The sequence below is a fragment of the Podarcis gaigeae genome, assembly GCF_964106915.1.
Source record: "Podarcis gaigeae genome assembly, chromosome: Z".
Lineage (NCBI taxonomy): Eukaryota > Metazoa > Chordata > Lepidosauria > Squamata > Lacertidae > Podarcis > Podarcis gaigeae.
Window position 1 is genome coordinate 16044526 of NC_139691.1, and position 24691 is coordinate 16069216.

General features: G+C 45.9%; 1 protein-coding gene across 10 annotated transcripts in view; it reads left to right on the forward strand.

Moving 5' to 3' along the window:
- LOC310836376 (uncharacterized protein) overlaps nt 1–24691 on the forward strand; it is a 43017-nt gene that overhangs the window by 14959 nt on the left and 3367 nt on the right. For 5 of the 10 annotated variants that reach the window (XR_014560051.1, XR_014560054.1, XR_014560056.1 and 2 more), the window contains one exon: nt 13881–14825. Coding sequence is in view for 1 of the 10 variants with exons in the window: in XM_083721497.1 (XP_083577623.1) it covers nt 1256–1337; nt 13881–13892 (94 nt within the window). In the remaining 9 variants the exon portion in view is untranslated. Of the gene's footprint in view, nt 1–1255; nt 1554–13880; nt 14826–24691 lie in introns of those variants that run through there. The other 5 variants (XR_014560052.1, XR_014560057.1, XM_083721497.1 and 2 more) reach the window with 4 other exon arrangements.

The following is a 24691-nucleotide window of genomic DNA, read 5'->3' on the forward strand; positions in this document are numbered from 1 at the left end:
ATTATATAAAATATAAGGAGAAATGGTTAATTAAGAAAAATAAGATAAATTAATTTGGAACAAATGTGTTATTTAAAATTACAAATAAGGTTTTAAAATTTGGGGAAAGAATTTGTGGAATCAATTTAAGGCAAATGGGATATAATGTGGGGGGGGGGAGTCCAGGAAAGATGTTATTGAAACTAAATGCAAACTATATCTGCTTTTCTTTCTATCTTTCCTTTTTATTTTGGAAAATCTTAATAAATATTATTTTAAAAAATAATAAAAAAAATCAAAGCAGTTTGCAGCAATAAAACATAAAACTGCACAACAGGCCTAGCAAAATAGAAAAGTTTTCAGTGGGTGTTTAAAAGTTGATACAGAAGACACACACTGAATCCTACTGGCAGAGTATTCTGCAGGACTGGGCTGATGACCCAAAAGGCTCAGTTTCTTGTTAAATGAATGACCAACTACCTTCCTGCAGATGATCTCAGTGATTTCACTGGGATAGAAAGGTTTAGGCGTTAGCCACCATCAATCTGTTAGCCACCATCCATCCTCCACCCAGCTCCAGACACTCACACAGGACAATCACTGCCTTCACTGGTTCCAATTTAAAAGAGAGGTAGAACTGGGTACCATCTGCATATTGATGGACACCCAGTCCAAACCCCCTGATGATCTCTCCCAGTGGCTTCATATAGATGTTGAAAAGCATGTGGGTGAGGACAGAGCTCTGAGGTACCCCACAGGTGAGAGCCCAGAACTCTGAACACTCATCCTCCAGCATTACTTTCTAGACATAGCCCAGGAGTAAGGAGCAGAACTATTGCATAACAATGCCCCTTGCTTCCAACTCCTCTAGAATTTCCAGAAGGATACCATGATCAATGGTATCAAAAGCTGCTGCTAGATCCAGCAGAAAATTGTAAGTTCAACCTGATTGGTGGAAGGTACCAGTTTTACAGGTTGCCTTCATTGGTGGGAGAGATTATTATGTCTCACTGGTCAGTTGCTACCCACCTTTAGCTGGACAGTGTCCAGTAAATAAAGTGTTGACCTGTCATAGTCCACTTGCTTCAGTGGGTGCTTGGAACTCGAGTGTCACTAAACAAGTGGACTGAACTGCTTCAGGCAAAAAAAGAGAAATAAACTGTCTTGTGCCTAGATAGCTAGAATGTCAGGACCATTGCAGGTCAATGATTCACGGAAGATGGCCATCATTGACCATGAACTGAGAATGCTCATCATTGATGTTGCTACTCTACAGGAGACCAGACTCATTTCAAATGGCTGCCTCAGAGAGATATACTACACCTTTTTCTGGCAAGGAGAGCATCCAGAAGAACCACGTATTCACGGTGTAGGCTTCACAATGAAGAACTTCCTTCTGTCTGTGATAAAGGGCTCAGAACATTTGTTTTCCCTTGACTTCTCAATTGCCTTCATTTTGGTTAACATCTTGAGCATCCAGGACAGACGGATGTCAACAAGGACCAAAACTCAGGCATCCTTTGAAATTTGCACTTCTCTGAATTTTGCAGTGTGGTTTTCCTGCCAAGTAATGTGTTTTTGCCTGCCAACCTAGCAGTTCGAAAGCACCCCCGGGTGTAAGTAGATAAATAGGGACCGCTTACTTGCGGGAAGGTAAATGGCGTTTCCGTGTGCTGCGCTGGCTCGCCAGATGCAGCTTTGTCACGCTGGCCACGTGACCCGGAAGTGTCTCCGGACAGCGCTGGCCCCCGGCCTCTTGAGTGAGATGGGCGCACCAACCCCAGAGTCTGTCAAGACTGGCCCGTACGGGCAGGGGTACCTTTACCTTTACCTAATGTGTTTTTAAAAATGTATATACTGGAGCAAAGTGCCCATAAAAATTAATCCCCCCTGCCATGAAAATAACATGAAAATGCTTTATTTTAGGGCAAAATGGCTTTGGAAAAATGTGTCTATTAGGGGAAATTGCAGCTTGTAAACCACTTAAAAGTTATGTCGGCGATCAAGCGTTATATACATTATATACGTTTTTTAAAAATTAAAATAAATCAATGAAATAGAAGGATGTGTAGGTTGGCAGAAATTTGCATTGAAAATGTTGAACAATGTTATTTATTATCTACTTATCTGTTGTATTTATAACCCACCGTTTTCTCGTAAGGAGCTCAGGGTGGCATACATAGTTCTCCTCTTCCTCATTTAACCCCATGAGGCAGGTTAGGTTGAGAGGCATTGAATGGCCCAAGCAAGCTACATGGGCTAGTGGTGATTTGAACCCTAGTCCAACACTCTAACCACTTCATGTGGACCTTTCATAAAAAGAAAATGCAAGTTGATGTAGAAATGCTGAAAACCAAATTTAAAATTGGAAAAATGAGAAATGAAATTGAAAACTTCACCTCAGTGTGCCATTGCTTAGAATTGCAAGAGGGGAGAGTGCAGGGTCTGCTTGTGAGACGTCTATTAGGCCATTCAGCTGGTCATTGTGCAAACAGTGTGGTGGGCTAGTTGGGCCCCCTTTGGCCTGATCTCGCACATTCTTATGTTCTTAACAAGTTTTTATTTAAAAAAAGCTTGCTTCACAATCACATTCCACAAATGAAATCAGAAAACAAGTCAACACATGATATGTCTCACTCACATCTTGTTAACATATTGTTGAAATTTAAACGGGTCTGAATTTTCTATTCTATTAAGCCCTGAGGCAAAAGCAGTATGGCAAGGCAGAGAGGCCTCTTGCTCTCCCTCTCCCTCTCTTGAGTAGAAAGCCTCAGTAATGTCAAAGCAGCTGGTTTTGCCCCATAGAGGCCTGTGTCAGCCTACAGTAGAGGCAGAGCTTGTATCTTTGGTTGCAGGAGGCTCAAACCCCAACATTAAAATAATTAGGTCAATAACGTCCTTAGGAGGACAACCAAATTTAAGCACAAATTCGACCCACAGCTGTGAGGCATTCGCGAGTTTTTTTGCGGAGAAAGTCCTGTTGCTCCGCCGTGACCTCCCTGCCAATTTAGATACAGTGACTGAACTGGAGGCCCCTCGACTGACTTCAGGTCCAGTGTTGGACCATTTCGATCGGATACCCCCTACTGATGTGGATAGATTCCTCCAAGTTGGTAGGCCCACCACCTGCCTCCTTGATCCGTGCCCGTCTTGGCTGATTAGGGAGTGTCCAGATGTTGTGCGGACCCCCCTGGTTGAAATTATCAATTTGTCCCTTGACACGGGGACATTCCCAGGGGAATGGAAGGAAGCAGTGGTGTGTCCACTCTTAAAAAAAACTTCATTAGATCCCTTAGACCTATCCAATTACCGCACAGTTTCAAATCTTCCATACCTGGGTAAGGTAATTGAGAGAGCGGTTGCTGAACAGCTTGGTAGGTTTCTGGAGGAAACATCGGCATTAGATCCTTTTCAGTCCGGTTTCCGTCCTGGTTTTGGGACGGAGACGGCTCTGGCTGCCCTAACAGATGATCTCCGTAGACAACTGGATCGAGGCGGGTCAGGACTGCTGATCCTTTTAGATTTGTCAGCAGCCTTTGACATGGTCGATCATGATCTTCTGGACCACCGCCTTGCAGACGTAGGGATACAGGGCATAGCCCGTAACTGGTTGTGCTCTTTTATCTCTGGTCGGGGACAGAGGGTGGCATTAGGGAGGGAAATGTTGTTGCGCCACTCCTTGGTGTGTGGAGTGCCGCAGGGTGCAATTCTCTCCCCGATGCTTTTTAACATCTTTATGCGCCCCCTTGCCCAGATTATCCAGAGCTATGGGCTGGGCTGTCACCAATATGCTGATGACACTCAGCTCTATCTGCTGATGGATGGCCACACTGACTCGGCCCCGAACATACTGACCAGATGCTTGGAAGCTGTGGCTGGATAGTTTTGTGGGAGCCGATTGAAACTAAATCCTTCGAAGACAGAGGTCCTATGGCTAGGTCGGGATGGCATGGGGATGAGGGACCAACTCCCTTCTCTTGCGGGGGCCCAATTAGTGCCATTGCCTTCCGTTAAGAGTTTGGGTGTAATCCTTGATGCCTCCCTTTCCATGGAGGCGCAAGTTACAGCAACGGCCAAGGCGACATTTTTCCACCTTCGCCGCATCAAGCAGTTGGTCCCTTACCTTTCCCGCCCCGACCTGGCCACAGTGATCCATGCAACGGTCATCTCCAGGCTTGACTACTGTAATTCGCTCTATGCGGGGCTGCCCTTGAAGCTGTCCCAGAAACTCCAGCGGGTACAGAATGCTGCAGCGAGGCTCCTCACCGGGTCTCTGCCATGGGAGCATATTCACCCAGTGCTTTTCAAGCTGTACTGGCTCCCGATGGAGTACAGGGTCAGATTTAAGGTGCTGCTTTTGACCTTTAAAGCCCTTCACGGCCTAGGACCCTCGTACCTACGGGACCGCCTCTCCTGGTATGCCCCACGGAGAGCCTCAAGGTCCATAAATAATAACACCCTAGTGGTCCCAGGCCCTAAAGAAGTTAGATTGGCTTCAACCAGAGCCAGGGCCTTTTCAACTCTGGCTCCGGCCTGGTGGAACGCTCTGCCTCATGAGACCAGGGCCCTGCAGGATCTGATTTCTTTCCGCAGGGCCTGTAAGACAGAATTGTTCCGCCTGGCCTTTGGCTTGGAGCCAATTTGATTCCCTCCCTCCCTCTCTCTCTCTCTCTCTCTCTCTCTCTTTTTCCCTCCTCTTTCTTTCTTTTCCTTCTCCTGCGATGAGGCTACATTTTTATATTTTAATGTTGCATTATTTTAATGTTGTATTTTATTTTTGTTTTTAAGTTGTAATCATTCATCTTGTTTTTATTATTGCTTGTAAGCCGCTCTGAGCCCGGCCTTAGCTGGGGAGGGCGGGGTATAAATAAAAAATTATTATTATTATTATTATTATTATTATTATTATTATTATTCCAGCTCTCGTTCAGAACCCTCCCTGGCAGACCCCGTTGCATTGGGGTTTGAGCCTCCTGCAACCAAAGATACAAGCTCTGCCTCTACTGTAGGCTGACACAGGCCTCTATGGGGCAAAACCAGCTGCTTTGACATTACTGAGGCTTTCTACTCAAGAGAGGGAGAGGGAGAGCAAGAGGCCTCTCTGCCTTGCCATACTGCTTTTGCCTCAGGGCTTAAGCTAGGCGTGTCCATCATGATTTCTGCAAAGCTATCTTTGTAAAAGTTAATGTCATGAATCTCTGCTCCCCTGTTTCCTTATCCTAGGCCATCTGCTGCATTATTAAAACTCCCCCCCCCCTCCTGCAACCTTAGAGAGCTCAACTCACCACACAGGATTTACTGCCACACCTTAAAAACCATGTTATTAGTGCTATGTAGCTTAGGGGTCAACATGTCACAGTAGACCTTCATTGATTTGGTTTATTATTTTCTTTTTCTTTTTTAAAGAAACCCTTTCCCCACGGCTAAAGCACTTTGCCTCTCAGAGTGGTCTCAGGCTTCACGGGCCTCTTTCCCCTACCTTCCATCGACTGACCTGAGCTTCTCTGAGGGGATGGAGGCGAGAGGGAGGGAAACCTCAATCCAACGCTGAAGGCCATCAAGTGTTTCTGAAAACATGGCTGGCGGGGTAAAAAACCAGCTGGGTGGTTGAACTCTTGACCCTTGAGGAAAGATGTAACGTGTCTCCCTAGTTTATTTTAATCAATACCTCTATAAAATAAAGCCGCATGAGGCTGGCTTTTGAGGGCTCTCTCTGAAATCCCAGGACACCTTCTGCTTGTTTGCAAAATCAGAAACTGCCATTTCTGGCTTTTGGTTTAGTGTTGAGCAGAATGCCAGATGGCCCACATGGCCTTGGGGTGGGGAAAGGTCAGCGGACCTTGTAAGAATCTTCCAGCGGTCCTCAGATGAGATCTTCACAACCTTCCTCAGTGGGGAAAACAGAAGCTCGCTGTTAAAATGGACGCTTGGGACTAGGAAGGACCGCATAATCAGGATCCCATCCACAAGAGCTTGTATAGGCTACCAAGTCAGGTACAAGGTTCTTATATTAACAGGTACAAGCCCTTAACAACTTGGTTCCAGGATACCTCAGGGACCACCTGACCCCTTATGTCCCTTGCCCAACCCCTGAGGACTTCTGGGGAGCCACTGTTAGTGGCCCCCTGTGACACAGATGGCTTTGTTTTCCCTCCACTGTTGGAGGCAGCAAGCCTCTAAATACCATTTTCTGGGAATCACAAGTATGGAGGAGAGTGCTGTTGCACTTAGTTCCAGTTTGCAGGCTTCCCATTGAAGCATCTGATCGGCTACTGTGAGAACCAGATATTGGGCTAGAAGGACCACTGGCCTGATCCAGCAGTGTTCTTCTTATGTTCTACCTCTATTGTTGGGGATAATTTTTACTTCTGAATACCAGTTGCTGGGATTAGCAAATGGGGAAGAGAGTGTTGTTGCACTCAGGTCCTTCATGCAGGCTTCCCAGAGGCAGCAGGATGCTCAAATAGTCTTTTGCCTGATCCAGCAGCCAGGCTCTTCTTTATGTTCTGCCTCCATCATAGGAGACAGTAATGCTGCTGAATACCAGTTGCTAAGAATCGCAACTGGGGAGAATGCCGTTCCACTCATGTCCTACTTTTAAGCTTCCTCTTGGGGCATCTGGTTGCCACTGTGAGAACAGGATGCTAGTCTAGATGGGTCACTGGCCTGATCAAGCAGGGCCCTTCTTCTATTCAAATGGAGACAAGACAGATATAAATATTAATACTGGGCTGAATGAAGCAGCTGCCTGAAGCAGCAAGCCCTGAGAAGTTTGTGTGTGTCAGGAACACGCTGTAGTTGTAGGCTGTGTGCACCACACTGCCAGGCCTGTGCCCTCTAAGTCAACCTACTGCCCTCAGGTGTGGAAGAGAGCAGTGTTATAACAACACTCAGCCAGCATACCCTCCAACATTTCAGCCATGAAAATAGGGATGTCCCATTCCATAATGGTAACTTTACTATTTATACCCCACACATCTTACTGGGTTGCCCCAGCCACTCTGAGCTGCTTCCAATATATATAAAAGCACAATAAAATATTAAACATTTTTAAAAAACTTCCCTATGCAGTGGTACCTTGTTTCTCGAACTTAATCTGTTTTGGGAGTCCGTTCAGTTCCCAAAACCATTTGAAAACCAATGTTCCAATTGGCTGCAGGAGCTTCCTGAACTCAAGTGGAATCTGTGTCGGACTTTCGGCTTCCGAAAAACGTTCACAAACTGCAACACTTACTTCTGGGTTTGTGGCATTCGGGAGCCGATTTGTTTGACAACTAAGCCATTTGAGAACGAAGGTACCACTGTACAGGATTGCCTTCAGGAGATGGATAACTCCATACCCTCCAACATTTCTCCCATGAAAATAGGGATGTCCTAAGGAAAACTGGGACAGTCCAGGATCAAATAAGAAACTGGGATGGTTTCTATAAATCAGGGACATCCCTGGAAAATAGGAACACTGCAGGGTCTGAGCCAGTACCAGCTCCTGTAACTGTAATGGCAGCCATCTTGTTTTTCACCTCAGGCAGCAAAATTTATTCACATGGCCATGACAGGAAGAAGTGAGGAGGAAAGGAGACATCCCAGTAGCCGTTAACCATCGCTTAACAAAAGTGGAAATTCATATGTCATGAGTGTGTTAACCAGGGAGGGAGGGGCCCCTCATACCTCTCTGTCACAATTCATGGGGTGGTTTAGTACTCTCCGAATGGGAGATTGATATCCCATGATGCATAAGTCCCTGTAATATAATATATGTCAGAATGTGTACGTGCGGCATATGTGTGTGAGTGGGAGAAAAACTGAAAATATGGGGGGGGGGGGATTGTGGAAACAGTCTCCAGTTGCTCCCTAGATAATGGAATAGAGATACAGGGAATTATGAATTGACCTCACTTCCCATTTTGCCAACCACACCAGCTGGGGTTTCTCACATTGTCGGATCTGATGGAGGACTCTTCAAAGTGTGAGTGAATTTTCAAGACAAGACAATAGCTGAGGTACTGTGGGAATCGTGATGGGAAAAGTTAGGGTTGCCATATTCCCAAAAGGGGGGGAGGCCTTTTGAGCTGCAAACTGGTGGGGAGGGGTTGCCCTGCCAGGCATAGCGCTGGAAGAGCCTAGGGGGGCTTTTCCTGGCACTAGATGCCAAGGGAGGTGGAGCCTCAGGCTTCCGGTGTGGGGAAGATCAGGTAGTGGAGGGAGCAGGTTGGCTGACTGCACGCACATGTCTGTGCATGTGCCCAATTAGAGCTTCTCCTACACACCAGCTCCTGGCACACTCACAAACACCCACAGCCTGTCAGCAGAGGAGGAAGAGGAGGAGGCTTGACCTGGTGAGACAGTTAGTGGGGAGGTTGTTTCCCCCTCCTGCACACACACACCTCTCCCTATAGCAAAGTGCAAGGAGTTCTATGTTATTGGTGGTGGTGGTGGTGCACTAGGGGAGGCAGAGGCTGCTGGAAAGTTGCCCCCAGCCCTCCTGTAGTGTCCTCCCAGTCTTTACTGTTGGCTGCAAGGTCCGCTTGGAAACCTCTCCTTAGCAGGCACTGGAGAGATGATAGGCCAGCACTCACCTCACCAAGGCCGCGTTTGTGTGCTGGAGGAATGGTGCTGCTGCTGCTTCTCCCAGAAAATAAAGCCACTGCAGTCATTTGAATCCTGTGCTGCTTTTGTTTTGAGAAACATGAAATTGGTTGAGCCTGTTTTTGGATTTTTAAAGCATTAAAAAAAATAATTAAAAAATATGTTTCTTTTTTAGTCGTCCTACTTGCCATACGTCAGAGTTTTCCTGGACATTTTGCCAATTTGACAAAAATCCGCCCTGACGCCATTTTGTCACTCCTATTCCCAGACAGTCCAATTTCTTGGACGCATGGCAGCCCTAGGAAATTTCCATCCAAACCAAACAGTAGTCAGTTTTGTCTTTTGTAGGGTTTGACACTGCCTTTCAGCCATGAGACAGACAACAATAATTTAAAACTGATTGAAGGTTAAATATCAAAGGGAACCACCAACTGACCAATAGTGCTTGCTTATTGGACTAGCGCTGTCCCAAGATTTTGTCCTCTTATTTTTCACCAGTTTTCTTCCTCTGCAAAAGAGGCTTCCATTTTTCTGCCTTCCCCCCCTGCTTTTCACACTTGTGCATGTGTAGCTTCTGGAAGAGTTACACTAAGATCATAGCCCCAATCTATATTGCAAGTCCAGGGGCTGGGTGCAGTGCTCTGGGCCTCTCTCTGTGGCCCTTTGAACTCTCTCTCTGACCACACCCCATTTATCCAGGCCACGCCCCTCACTGGCCCTGCTTTTGTACCTGAGTGTTTTTGCCTGGCTGAGGGCTACTTTTCAGTGGTGGGTGGGGCCAGAGGCAAAAGTGGGTGGAGCACGAAATGCCTTCAACACCCATCTCTTTCTATCGTCCATCCAATACTTTTTTTTTACTTTCCTGGATGGACGATAGAAAGAGATGGGTGTTGAAGGCATTTCGTGCTCCACCCACTTTTGCCTCTGGCCCCACCCACCACTGAGAAGCAGCCCTCAGAAGACTGTCCAGAAGGAAACGTGTTCCTATCTTCTACTGGTTGCTTGAATATTAAACCCAAAATTAATTTCTATCCATTAGCTTAAAAATATGTGTTTTTTTCCAGTTTATCTTCAAAGGACAGCTGTGGGGGTCTTGCTTGAAAGAAAGACAACTGGAGATGCCAGATGGTACCTTTCACTGGACTGAACTCCTGATCCAGGAAATGCACATTCTGGGATGGAGGAAAGCCGTGTGGCTTTCTCCAGATGCAGCTGATAGGACTGTGCATCCAGTGAAAGGTTATGTTTTGTCTGGGAGACAGGGAAAGAAGAGCTTCTGAGCTGGAGCAGTCTATCTGAACTTGGGATTTCAGCAGCAAGACCTTTTGAAGGCTCACACAGCTATTTTTTTCAGTGGCCCCACCTGCTGCCTATCACTCCCCCAGCAGGCATCTAACTCAATATGACCATTTCTGAACACATGCAGTTAACAGTTCTGGTAGAGATGAGCCTCTGAGTTTGAATTGGGTGGTGGGAGGGAGGGGAAGATGAAAGCCCTTAAAGAAATCTACAAACCACAGTTGGAGGCAGTAATGAATACCAGTCGCTGGAAACCACAGGAGGGGGCACATTGCTGTTGTGCTTAGATCCTGCTTTCAGGTTTCCCATTGGAGCAGGATGCTGGATGGGGCCCCCTTTTGCCTGATCCAGCAGCCAGGCTCTCATGTTTTCCCTCCACTGATAGCATGAATGCCTCTGAACACCAGCTGCTGTGAATCGCAGGAGGGGAGAACACTGTTGCACTAATATCCTCCTTGCAGGCTTCTGCTAGGCTACTGGACTAGATGGGCCACTAGTCGAGACTACACCAGAGCTCTTCTTTAATCCATCTGTGCCCCCCCCCCAGCTGTCACAAATCATCCTCTTTGCCCAAATGAGCTGAGTTCCCTCTAATTCACCGTAGATGTGTATTTTGTCAAGTTGCTCCGATGGTTTGTCGATTTTCAGTAGAAAATCTCTCTCTCTCTCTCGTGTGTGTATGTGTATACACACATATACACACATATATATACACATATATATACACATATTCCCTGTTCCTCACAAACTCCCTTTTTGCTCCTTACTGGTGACTTTTGTCCTTGATGGGTTCAGCATCTGAATGAGACATTATTATATCACATAGAGGGAGCTATTAAGGAGAAAGTGGCGCCCATTCTCCCCTAGACAATGCCAGGTTTTGCTAATTCTCTCCTGTGTTATCCGCATTTGGGTCCCATCTGGCTGGCACAGTTTGCTCCAGTCCCTCCCGCCATTATGTTACCGCTTGCCTGTTTGAATAATATTGCTTCCCCCTCCCCTTCTACGCTTTATCCACCTCTAGCCTCCCTCTCCCCTCCTCTCCCTTTTCTTCTCTCTTTTAATAGTCTCCCAAAGGCCAGAACCGAACTTGCTTAATAGAGTAATGTCAAATGTGTTCAAAACAGACCAATAAAAAAAAAACCTAATGCATTTCCTGCTCTTTGTCTGTCAATCGCTCTAGTGCCTAACATTTTCCACTCTGAAAACCACTTAAAACACATCTACAACAATCCCTCACAAAACAGCCACTTGTTGGCTAATTGTAGGAACCTCCCTCCTCATTCCCCCCACCTCTGCTGTTCCGCCTTTTCCTCGTCTTTTGCATTTGGAGGATCGATCCTGACCGGAGCACTGCAGAGCGCCGGTGGCTCTGAACCAGAGTGCCACAGCAATTGAGGGGGGTCTGTGCGGAGCTCAGCACCTGAACAGATCTGGCCTTTTCCTTTCAACTCCTGGCAAGAGGGGAGGCCACATGCATTCGGGGCCTTCCGTTCCGACGCTACTGAGTCACTCTGGTGACCTTGAGCATGTTGCTTAAATGCGAAATTGTGTTTTTAGGTTGGCTGCCTGCTTTATATTCGTTTTGCTTTTTTATTTATTTAAAAAAAAGGTTGGTGGGGAGAGAGGGAGGGGGAAAGTATTTAAGTGTTTCAAGTAGCCTTCCTGCAGGGCTTCGTTATAAAAAAGAAAGAAAAGAAAAGACAGAGAGTATTTTCTATAAAGAGATGACATCCGATTGGCGGCTGCCATTGGAGAGTTATAGAACTGCTTAAGCAATGGAATAAGGGGCAAGGGAGGAGGGTACACCTCAAGACTATGGGGCAAATGCAGCCCACCAGGCCTCTCCCCAGGGACATACCTCTTTTCCCCAAGCCACCCTCCTCACTGGCCCTCTTTCACCCCTCAAATACAGTGGTACCTCAGGTTAAGAACTTAATTCGTTCTGGAGGTCCATTCTTAACCTGAAACTGTTCTTAACCTGAGGTACCACTTTAGCTAATGGGGCCTCCTGCTGCCGCCAGAGCACGATTTCTGTTCTCATCCTGAAGCAAAGTTCTTAACCTGAGGTACTATTTCTGGGTTGGCGGAGTCTGTAACTTGAAGCGTCTGTAACCTGAAGCGTCCCACTGTATATTTATCCTTGACACTGCCTCTAGCTTGTTGGATGGGGAGCAGAGAGAGCAGCATGTGAATTTGTCAGAAACTACCCTGCTTTCACATTCCTTACTCCACCCACTTTTGCCTCTAGCCCCACCCACCACTGGCACATGGTCTCAGAAGGTTGCCTAAAGGGGAATGGAGCCCTTGGACACAATCCCTGATTTAAAACAGAAGGACCCCAGGCTATTCAAAGTTGGTGCGTTGGGTATTGTTTACATCAAGGATGGACAATCGGTTGACATCTAGATGTTTTGCAAAGCTATTTCTCATAATTCATTTTTGTATGTTTGTTTCACTATGCATTTTCATGCACACACTACCCTGGTATATTCATTTATTTACATTACTTGGTTGGAGAGTGTCATTGCAAAATTTGGAGAACTGCACTTTTCGAAGGGTAGCAATGTTTCTGTTCACATTCTTTTGGAAAATGTGTATTGGTTAGGCTTGACTTTAAATGTGAACTGAATCCAATTCCTCCCCTTTCCCTTGGCTGGAAGGATCCATGTTTCCATGCACTTTTTAAGAGGGAGGACAATGATTCTTGTCCCTCTCTTCTGAACTGACTTAGTCACAATGCGAGAATTGGCAAGCAGGCAATGCAGAGTGAGAGTGGGAAGCATTGTTTTTGCTCTGAATGGTTATTAAAGCAGAAGAGGAAATGATGGTGTGTCCAGCCAGTTAGATGGGCTAGGAAAAAATACTTTGCCCCTGTTCTTGGTGGCCACAAACGTGGAGACTTAGCTTTTTGCAATCTGTAATTAGATACTGCTATTTATACGAAGTATAGGCAACCCCTCGTTTATCTAGGAGTTACATTCCAAGGCACCATGCATGTTGGTGAAATCATGTATAATGAAAACCCACTGAAAAAGCCTGTGAACAACCTGTTACGTCCCTGCCTCAGCTCCACCCTTTTAGTTTCAGGGACATCGTTATGATGTTTCTGGGTCACTTCTGGGTTTGTTGCACGCACTTATTGAACGTGCATAAATGGGCAGTTTATAAAGTAACCTTAGCAGGAAGGACAATGCCTCCAAAAGGTTTACAATCTAAATACTAAGCCAGAGACAGAAAGGTGAAAAGCAGCCCAAGACAAATTGAAGCAATGCAATTAAGCATAGCAATACAGAAGTTATTTAGTGGTTTTTGGTTTCCAAACCATGCCACACAATTAGCTGGGGAAAGTAAACAACAGACTTGTAAGGTAGATCAGTGTTAACTGTCCTCACATTGCAAATGAACATACAATCAGGTTGAGAATGGCTTGCTTAAGACCACCTAGTGAACTTAAAAGGAAGGGCTTGTAAGTTAACTCACAAGGAATCGCAGGAAGAATTTGGGGAAGGGCTGTAGCTCAGTGGTAGATCCTGACATGCAGAAAGTCCCAGGTTCAATCCCCAACATCTCAAAGTAGGGCTGGAAGACTTCTCTGCCTGAAATCCTGGAGATATATAAGGCCACATCCAATGGCCTATGAGGACTAGAATCTTTAGTTTTAGATGGATGACAGTAATTCAATGGCAGAACACGTGTTTTGGCCCAAGGGTTTGGCTCAGTACAAGGTCACTTCCCCTGTTCCTAGCAAGGGTCGTAGCTCTGTAGTACAGCATCTGCTTTCTATACAGAAGACCCTAGGTTCAATGCTCAGTGACATGCCTAGGTAGGGCTCATAGAGACCCCTGCCTTAAACCCTGGAGAGCTGATGCCAGACAGTGTAGACAATACTGAGACAAATGAACCGCTCAGTAGAAGACGACTTCATATGAAGATTTGGAATGGCTGGTCCTGTTCATCTCTCTCTCTCTCTCTCTCTCTCTCTCTCTCTCTCTCTCTCTCTCTCACTTTTGCAGGTTGTCTCATGACCCAGAAAGGCTGTCAGGCCAACAGCAGCAGAGGGGCAGATAATGTCAGCGTCTAAGTGAGCATCTCACATAACCAAAGAGGTCACCCTGGTGACCTCCCCTTCCCCCCCTTTTCTACAGAGAGGAAAAAGTCAAGAAAAAGCCAATATCTTCTGTTACGAGGGTCCAACAAAACATACCTGTCTTTTTGGATGGCCACATTCTCAGTTTGGATGATGGGGAAACAGGGAGGGGTGTTCAGGCAGAAAGGAGACCCCACAAAGGGCCAACTGACCACTGCTATTGAGTGACCAGATGGGTGTCCAGAGTTCCTTGTGTGAGTCCCTTGTCTTTTCCTTTTACGGCGGTGAGGCTTTGAGGCCTAGACCCCTCGGGGCAGCCTTTTGTAATTGCCATGCTTATCTGCCCTCCCTGGTTTTGTGATCCCGCCTGTCCTTCTCCCTCAGGTGGTTCCCATGATGGCGTGGACCGTCAAGGAGGAATAAAGCTCCCTTTCAGCAATCGCTGGTGAAGGCTTTGGGAAACTCCCAGGGAGAGATGCAAGGCAGATCCTTGTGAAATGCAGAGACAAAGCCACCTTGTTTCAAGAAGTTTACAAAGGGAGCCCATCTCCTCCTGGGAAGTTTTCATCCAAAGGCTCTCGACCTCAGCACAAAGGGAGTCTTCTCGGCCAAGTTGGGTGTATGTATTTAATAAACCTACTAGCAGCAGGCAAGGGGCCACAGATGGTTTTTGGAGATGTTGTATGTTTTTTTGTCTCTGTTGTTCTGAACATTTTATATTTAACAACAGAAGAAGAGCTTGGCAGCTGGATCACGCCAAAGACCCATCTAGTCCATCACCCTGTACAGAGAGTGGCCAACCAAATGCCCCAGTGGGAATCTCACAAGCAAGACCTGGTTCCAACAGTGCTGTCCCCACTAGCAATTCCTGGTAATTGGTATTCAATCAATCAATCAATCATTTTATTTGTATGCTACCTTTCCAAAGTTAAAACAATGCTCGAGGTGGCTTACAACATATAAAAATTACATAACTACAAACTTAACAAAGGCATAAACAAAACAAAAAAATCAGAAAGTATACAACCAAATCAAACAATTTCCTCATGAGATCCCAAATAAAGACACAAAATATTAACAACAATAACACCCACACCCACCACGCAAAAAATACTCCAGCCCAAAATTCTGTTCAGCAGCCTCAGCTATTGTAGCTCGAGTTAGTCAGGGCCCTGCCCTGCCAGGCCAGGTAAGAAAAGGTCTGCAAGGCAGGGAGCAGATATTCCAGGACTGACTGTCAAACCTCCTCTGACAGTAGAGGTGGAACATAACCATCCTCGAATGATGCATCTGACAAAGTGGATTCCAATAAAGCTTATGCCGTAATAAAAAGAATGGTTAGTTTTTAAGGCACCACAAATCCCTTGTGGGAAACTCAGAAGCAGGACCTGAGTACAAGAGCCCTCTCCCTACCTGCAGTTTCCAGCAACTAGTATTCAGAAGCATTGCTACCTCCAACTGTGGAGGCAGAGCATAGCCATTGTGGCTAGTATAAGGTTACCAGCCCTCTTTTAAAGCTATCCAAGTTGCCACTGCTGTCCCCTGCTGGAGCGAGTTCCATAGTTTAACTATGCACCGCATGCATAAATTCTTCCTTGTGTCTCTTCTGAATCTTCCACCATTCAACTCCGTAGGACATCCATGAGTTCAAATGTTATGGGAAAGGGAGGAAAACATTTCTTTTTCCATTCAATGCATAATAGTATAGACCTCTGTGATGTCTCCTCTTCCTTGTCTTTTCTCTGAACTAAAACATCCCAAATGCTGCAACCTTTCCTCATCTCTCTCCCTTAAAAAACAAAACAAAACATCTGTTTTTCTCCCAATGTGGCTCTGCAAGCAGAACCAACACCCCCCAGCCAAGTAGAATAGCATGCTTTTATTTTAATTTTTCTCAAAGCCTGCATTCAAGGAGAAACTGAAGAAGATAGGGAGAGTTCAGCTCATCCTCCTCACACCCATGCTGTGTTGTAAACACACCCACACAACTTTGGAGGTATTTTGGATGACCCCGGTTGGTGTGGCATTGTGCACCATCGTCTCTTCACTGGGTTAATGATGTCGTTGAGCCCTCAGGGACTGAATTAACCCTGCATGTGGTTCCTTGAGGTGGCTGTTTATCTGCCACAATGCATTATTTATTACACTTTACGGCGCTGGACTCTGCTTCCGAGGGGTCTCCATCTGCCTCCCTCACTCAGGGAGACGGATGTCACATGTATCCCTATGGGGGAACATATCACTTTTCCCTTACTGTACTGCCTGCTCTGCCACAGCCTTAGGGCTATAAAAGTGGGGTGTGTTTAGTAGGGATGGGGAACCTGCAGCCCTCTAGATGTTATTGGTCTCCAACACGCATCAACTGCATCCGATACAGCCAACTGCCAGAATGACAAATGGGATAGGAGTGAGGGGAATTGAAGTCAAACAACATCTCGGGAGCCACAGGTCCCATATCCTTGATCTAAGAAAGACCATTCTCTTCTGCATAATGGGAGAATGCCTATACAATGGTACCTCAGGTTACATATGCTTCAGGTTACAGATTCCGCTAACCCAGAAATAGTACCTCGGGTTAAGAACTTTGCTTCATGATGAGAACAGAAATCGTGTTCAAGCGGTGCGGCAGCAACGGGAGGCCCCATTAGCTAAAGTGGTGCTTCAGATTAAGAACAGTTTCAGGTTAAGAACGGACCTCCGGAATGAATTAAGTACGTAACCCGAGGTACCACTGTATGCAGAAGCTGTCTGTCATGTGAGAGGAGGGAATGCTCTTGTTAGATCAGGTTCCCCACTGCTGATCTAAAAAAGAGACATTCCCTTCTCAAAGGATGGATGAGTGCAAGTGAAGGGAGAATGTCTCTCATGAGAGAGGTGGGACCTTCTGCATGCAAAGTGCCACAAAGGCAGTATCAGAATGACATTTCACCTGCCAACACGCCACCCGCAAATACATGCAACAGGGAAATTGTCAGCTACGAAAAGAGGAGCAGTTAGTGACTCAAGCTCAGGATTGGAAGCTAAAGGCAGCCTTCCAGGACTCTCTAATCTGGTCCTCAGGAGTCTCCGTAGGTCACACCCCTCACCAGGTCTGTTTCACACCCTCTTTGACTGTTTTGCCCAGCTGGAAATGTGTCTTTGGAACTCCAATCATGCATATTATTTACCTGGAGGGGAACAGAGGGGTGGATGGGTGTGGACACCAACCTACTTACATTCATTTCTCCACTCACTTTTGACTCTGGCCCCACTCACCCACTGGCATGTGGCCCCCTGGTGCTTGCCCAGAAGGGAATGTGGCCCTCAGGCTGAAAAGCCTTCCACATCTTTCCACTAAGTGAAAGGGACTCCACTATCCAGGGACTCTCCTGGCTTTGCTGCCTCCTGGAAATGTGGGAAGTGAGAACCCAGTGAACACATGATGGGCTGCAATTCATGGGCCGTAGGGGTGGCCTGGCCCACTCCTTCCATGCCCCCTAAGCTGTCCAGTTCGCCCCAGCCAGTGAAGATCTAGCAATGAAAAGGGAGTCTCTGTGCCTTTAAAGAAAAGGGTCCTTTTCTTCCTCTTCTTCTCTTGTGTGCTGCCGTTGGGGAGCCCAGCGGTGTGTCGGGAGGAAGATGCCAGAGGCCACCTGCAGAGATCCTGTACAGCTGGGGAAGATTAGCCTTTTCCACTAGACCAGAGCCATTACCTTCTTCCAATATGCTATCACTTCCGCTAGGAGAGCCTGCAGATGAGATATCGATTGACAGTGACCCTGGAGGAGCCCCTGCACTCCTCAGCCTGAGAGGCGTACAGATCAGCCCTGCTGGCAACGCAGTGTGCCCGAGGTGGAAGCTAACGGGAAGGGTCATCCAACAGCTGTCCGTTACCCAGAGGCCTCTGGGCTTGGCTCAAGAGGGCTTGCAGCCCAGGGCAAGAGGGGTAAGGAGACCAGAGAAGGCTGTGTGGGAGGAGTTTCAAGGGAGGGGGAAAGCCATAGTGATGCTGCCAATGTTATCAAACCAGCGTTTCCCAGCCTGGCTTGCACACACAAGTAACACTGGTTTGTGCTCATTCAGTGTTATCAGGCGGACCCTTGGAGAAGATTCACTGGGGATGGAGTGACTCCCCTTTGAAGAAATTTTGTGGTCAGTGCCCCCCCCTCAAGTAAAATAGGTCCCAGAAGTCACCATGAAGTTGTTATAGTAAGTTGCTGGGCAACTTCAGGCAGCCCTGAACAGATGCCGGTTTGACAACAGCCACATTCACCACCTGCGGATGTGCTAAAAACTACAAGCTGTCTCCCTAGCTGGTTTGAGGGTCACCCCTGGTTCTGGTGCAGGTCAAATAAATGTGCTGGCACCTCCCTTATTGTCTTATATTTAGGCAAATGGCTAGGGCAGCTTGGAAGGACATTCACACAAACACGCTCAGACCCTCCAGGTGTCCCTAGGGACGTCCCTGGTTTAGAGAAGCTGTCCTGCATTCTGATTTGATCATGGAATGTCCTGCTTTTCCTTAAGATGTCCCTATTTTCATTGGAGAAATGTTGGAGGGTATGCACGCATGCATGCAATGGCAGAGGCCAGGCTGCAAAGCTTAAAGCCTGCTCCCACTACATGGGAGGCACCGGGCGGATTGAAGAAAAGGAAATATGAATTGGCCCCACCCCATAGCTTGACCTAGGAGCGTGGCTAGGAGCAAGGTAGAGTCATAGATCTAAAAAAAAACGTGCAGACCCGCACATGCTGGCCAGCTTCCCTTTTGACTTGAAAAGTTTGTTTTGGGCTTCTCAGAAGTATGTAGTGCAAGAAACTGATGGGGGAGTGCTAGCCCACCATGGTGCCCACCTGAGAGGTGCCTGAACTACGCTCCAGCACACTCTAACTGAAGAAAATGCTGATTTTTGTTCAGGGACTTTGGAGAAAAGAAGAGTGAAATGGGAAATTATAGAAGTGAATAAAATTAGGCATGACATGGAGAAAGCAGGCTGGGAAAAGTTTTTCTCCCTAGGGAAAAGAGGGGATGGAGACAGCACAGCAATAACAATGGCAGTGAAGACAGGGAAAGCAGGTCCACTCTAGATGGGGGGGGGGCACTGAGAACATGTGAAGAGCCTGCAGGGTCAGGCTAGTGGCCCATCTCATCCAGCATCCTTTTCTCATAGTGGCCAACCAGATGCCTGCAGGAAATCCTCAAGCAGGACCCCAGCACAAAACTGGGGCCTCAAGAGCATCGTGATGGACAGACAGAGATTCCTAGAGGGCCACATTAAGCTTGTGGGCCTAAATCCCCTCACATATCCATATATTAATAGCCAATATTCAACATTAATAATCACAGTTACTATGTGTTGGGCCCAGGATGATGGCAGCAGCCTGAGTCAAGACAGGGATTTTACAGAAGCTCTGCAGTCAAGACTGAAAAGCACATGAAGTCCAAAGACTAACCATGGAGACAACACTCAGATACAGGAGAAGACAAGCAATTTTTACTTGACCCAGGAAGTAATAGAATCACAGAATTGGAAAGGACTCTGAGAGTCATCTAGTCCAACCCTGTTGCAATGCAGAAATCTCACTAAAACATCCTTAACAGACGGCCATCCAACCTCTGCTTAAAACCCCTCAGGGAAGGAGGAGTCCATTCCACTGTTGAAAAGCTCTTATTATCAGAAAGTTCTTCCTGATGTTTAGTTGGAATCTCCTTTCTTGTAACTTGAGTCCATTGGTTTGGGTCCTACCCTCCGAAGCAGGGTAGGACCATTGCTCCATCTTCCATGTGACAATCCTTTAGATATTGGAAGAAGGCTATCATATCCTTCTCAGTCTAAACATATCCAACTCCCTGTTCCCTGTCCAGGAGCATCCAAGACCTAGCCTAGGTAGGCAGAATTGGTTTCCAGGGCTTGAAGGTACTTTCACCAAGGAGGCTGCTACATGCACAGTTCAGTGGTTTGCTTCAGGGGGAAGCAGCTGCCATGGGCTGGCTGGAAGCAGAGGAGTGGTGGGAGACACTAGCTGGGGAACCCCCAAGGGATGACACCTCAGAGCCAGGGGATTGGTGGTGGGATGACAATGAGTGGTCAGAGGGAGAAGAGGAAGCAGACTAGGAAGAGGCGGTGTCAGAAGCTGAAGAGGTAACAGGGTTTAGTGAGCAGGAAGAGGCTGTGGCAGAGAGCAGTTCAAACTCCGAGGTAGAAGCAGGGGCTAGAGAGGCAGTGAGAGGGCAGGCTGCTGAAGAATCCAGGGAGCCTCCCCCTCCTGCTGTGGCCAGCTTGTCTCTTGGAAAACAGAGAGAAATGAAAAGGGCGGAGCAGAGATTGGTTGTGCACAGTTTGCAACTGCTTGGGAAGGACCCTGGAGAGGAGAAGCCTTAGAGAGCAGAGGCGGCGCGAAACAGCAATGGCGGTCCTCTTCGCGCTGTGAAGAGGGGCTCCGCGAAAAAGGGTCGTCCGCTACGGCAAAGCGGAGACCCATCAAGAAAAACCGCAGGCAGAGCGAGCCTGCGGCCGTGGGACTCGGCGGGCGCCTTGAGCCCCCCCAGAAGCGGAGAAGGAGCCTCGTAAGAGGCTCCGGAACGTGAAAGGGGGAGCGGCGCTGTGAGTTCATCGCTCTTTTCGTGGACGCAAAGCCGCGCTGCTGCTGCTGATGAGCGCCGACCTTTCTTCCTGAAAACATCGAAATTGGAGCAACATACCCGTGAGTAAAGGGTTTAAATTTTTTTTTTTACCAAATTGGAGAAATTCGGCTGAAAACGGGAGGCGAGTAACAGGAAGTCCGCCTCCCGACTCTGCTAATTAGATCAAAGCAAGGGCTCGGAAGCGAGCTGAAGTGTTTAAAAGGGACTGTAAAAGTGGAAGAAAGAGTGCATTGATAGACTGTGTATCTTTGAGGAGAAAAGGGAAAGAACTGTGAAATTTATGGACTTTTGCTTTTTGGAACTGTCCCCCTATTTTTGGGCTAAACGGAATTAAAAGGGGTAACCCTGTCATCGGGCTGCCAGTGTATAGAAGAGAACTGTCAAACTGTTGTCAAACTGACGACATTGTAGCAGAGACTTAAACTGTTGCATGGACTGAGATATTAACGTTTAACATTGTTGCTGAGACCTCCTTTGACACCTTGTGGCTGGAGTTAAAGAAACTGGAAGCTTTGGAAACCTTCCTTTTGCGCATTGGAATTACAAAAATTTAACATGGGGAATATAGGAACTTCAATGGCAGAAAATAGTTCCTTCCTTTTTTGAAATTTTGAAACACTCCCCCTATAGGACTGTGGAAGTATAGTGGCCTGGGAATTGAACTTTATTGAAATTCTTTGTGGTTTAATTGTTTATATTTTGGACTTGTCTTTCCCATGGGACAAAAGATCATTTGACCTTGAACAGAGGCAGGTGTGGAATGAGCGGCTCAGGGAGAACAAGAGCAGCTAAAGCTAAAGATAAAGAAAAAGAGAAAAAATCTGGGCAACTTACGCAAACAACTTTAACTCATCATCGTAGATCATCCGTCCCAACTGTGCTGACAGCACAGGAGGTGGAATTTGTACAGCCTGCTACAGAAGATATGGCAACTGGAGGATCTGAAACAGTTTTGAAACAAATTTTGGAACAACTGGCAGTTTTAAATCAAAAAGTGGACAATCAAACATCAAAAATTGACCAAGCTACATCCTCTATTGGCAAATTAACTGAACAGGTTTCGCAGCACACCCAGGCGATTGAGAAACTGCAAGGAGCTACGGCAGAAAACTACAAATTAGCTGTGGAAGCCAACCAAAAAGCAGAACAGGCGAACATAAAGGTTGATGAAGTTAAAGAGGAAGTAAGGCCTCTGAAAAGACAGGTAGGGGAACAACAAGCCTACCTGTCATTGGTTGAACTGAAAAGTAAAGAAAACAATCTCAGGATAAGGGCTATCCCGGAACTGGAGAATGACAATTTAGAGGGATTTCTGACACTTTTGTTCTCCAAATTCTGGGGAATTGAGGAAGAAAAGGATTTTAAAATTGTGACAGCCTTTAGACTGGGAAAATCTGTAAAGAAAGACAAGTCCAGAGACTGCTTAGTTATTCTGAGATCAAGAGAAGAGAGGGATAAGATATTAGGCCTACACTTTAAGAAATCTTTGGAGATAGAAGGCAAAAGGGCCGAAATTTACAGAGATATACCCAAATATCTCTTGGAACTTAGGACTACCTATATAGACCTGACTAAATTGTTGAGACACAACGGAATTCCTTATAGGTGGGAGTTTTCCACAAGGACTTTCATTTACTTACAAAGGAAGGAAAATAAAAATTAAATCACCTGAAGACCAGCAGAAGTTCCTACACGACCACGAGGAGGACCTGCAAAAAGGAGCTGCAGCTTCTTGGCCTCCACCACCACCGGGACCACCTTCAAGAGTCATACCACCTGGATCTGGACCAGCACTACCTCCTCCGGGATCGGAGGGAAGCTTAGACACCCCATTGTAGAACCCGTCAATTGATTCAGGATGTCTCTGCAGCTTCTCAGTTGGAACATAAATGGCGGAAATTCCCCGGAAAAAAAGAAGGAAAGTTTTTCACATCTTGAAAAAGGAACAATTGGACGTTATTTGCCTACAAGAAACACATGTGACAAGGCTCCACAGAAAAGTGCTAATTAATAAAAGACTAGGCCAAGAATTTATTTCTTCGGACAAAGTTAAGAAAAGAGGAGTGGTGATATATGCAAAGGAGAGCCTGTCACCGAAATTCTTATTTAAAGATGAACATGGCCGAATTTTGGCGATTGAAATACAGACACAAGGAGAAAAAATTTTGATATTAGGAATATATGCTCCAAATGAGGGAAAATCGGAATTTTTCAGGAAGCTGCATGAGACTATGCTGGATTACTTGGACTATAATAATATCATTATGTTGGGTGATATGAATGGGGTTGTGTCTGTAAACATGGATAAGTCACAAAGTGCCAACATATCGAAAGATGGCAGACTACCTAAAACCTTTTTTGAAATGACTGACAATATGGACTTAGTTGACATCTGGAGGGTTAAGAGCCCTCTAGGGAAAGAAGGGACTTTCTTTTCTGAAGCTCATCTGACATGGACACGAATCGACCAAATATGGACAACTAGAGGACTGGCACCTAAGACTAGAAAAGTGGAAATCTGCCCAAAAACCTGCTCCGACCATAATGCTTTGAAAGTGGAATTGAGACTAAATACAACCGGATCCTTCAGATGGAAAATGAACGACACTATATTAAGAGATCAGGAGATTGTTAAGAAGGCCCAAAAAACTTTAAAGGACTATTTCGAGATAAATTTGAATACCACCGTGGAAAAAAGAATAATCTGGGACGCAAGTAAGGCAGTCATGAGAGGGTTTCTAATACAACAAAACACGATTAAGAAAAGGCTCTGGAATGAAAAGAAGGAGAAGATATTGGAGAAAATAAGAGAAGGAGAGAAAAAATTAAGATCTAGGCCTAAGTCGAAGGATGTGCTAAGAGAAGTGAAATTTTTCCAGGCGCAATATTCAAAATTGATAAATCAGGAGGTGGAATGGAAAATTAAACAAATGAAACAAAGATCCTTCGAATCGGCGAATAAGTGTGGGAAACTGCTAGCCTGGCAGTTGAAAAAGAGACAAAAGCTTAACACAGTTACAAATCTAGAGATTGAAGGGAGAATGGTTCAGAAACCCGAGGAAATTAGAAAGTGTTTCCAGAGATACTTCAAAGAACTCTACTCACAAGGGCCGCAAAAAGCTTCCGAGGTGGATCAATTTCTTAAAACTAATGGATTACAAAAAATACCCCTGGAAATGAGAACAATCCTGAATTGTAACATCACACAGCAAGAAATTGAAAGTGCCATTCAGAATCTTCAATTGGGCAAGTCTCCAGGCCCTGATGGTCTAACCTCCAAATATTATAAAGTTTTAAAGGACTATTTGATACAACCCTTGATGGAGGTTTGTAACCAGATTATGGAGGGAAGGAAGGCACCGGAAACGTGGAAAGAAGCTTTCATCACATTGATACCTAAACTAGAAACTGAAAAGACTCAACTTAAGAATTACCGCCCCATCTCACTCCTAAATGTGGATTACAAAATTTTTGCAGATATTCTGGCAAGTAGACTTAAAAAAGTATTAAATGAAGTGATCCATAAGGACCAGGCTGGCTTTCTCCCTGGTAGGCATTTGTTTGATAACACAAGAAACATTATTGACATTTTGGAACTTCTACAAACAAATCTTAATACTAGAGCGGCCTTAATTTTTATTGATGCAGAGAAGGCCTTTGATAATATTTCTTGGATGTTCATGAAGAAAAATTTGGAAGGGATGGGAGTGGGGCGGGGGTTTGAAAATGGTATAGAAGCAATCTATACAGAACAAAAAGCTAAATTGATAGTAAACAATGTGGTGACAGAGGAGTTTAAAATTGAAAAAGGGACACGTCAGGGGTGCCCCCTATCCCCCCTATTGTTCATCTCAGTTCTGGAGGTGTTGCTAAACATGATTAGAAAGGACCGGTTGGTTCAGGGAATTGAGGTCGGAGTGAAACAATATAAATTGAAAGCATTTGCAGATGACTTGGTATTAACATTACAGGAACCAGTCTCTAGTACTAAAAGAGTGTTAGAATTAATTTCTGACTTTGGTCGGGTGGCGGGGTTTAAGTTAAATAAGCAAAAAACCAAGGTTTTAGCAAAAAATTTGACAGTTACAGAAACAGATGAGTTCTCTAAAGAA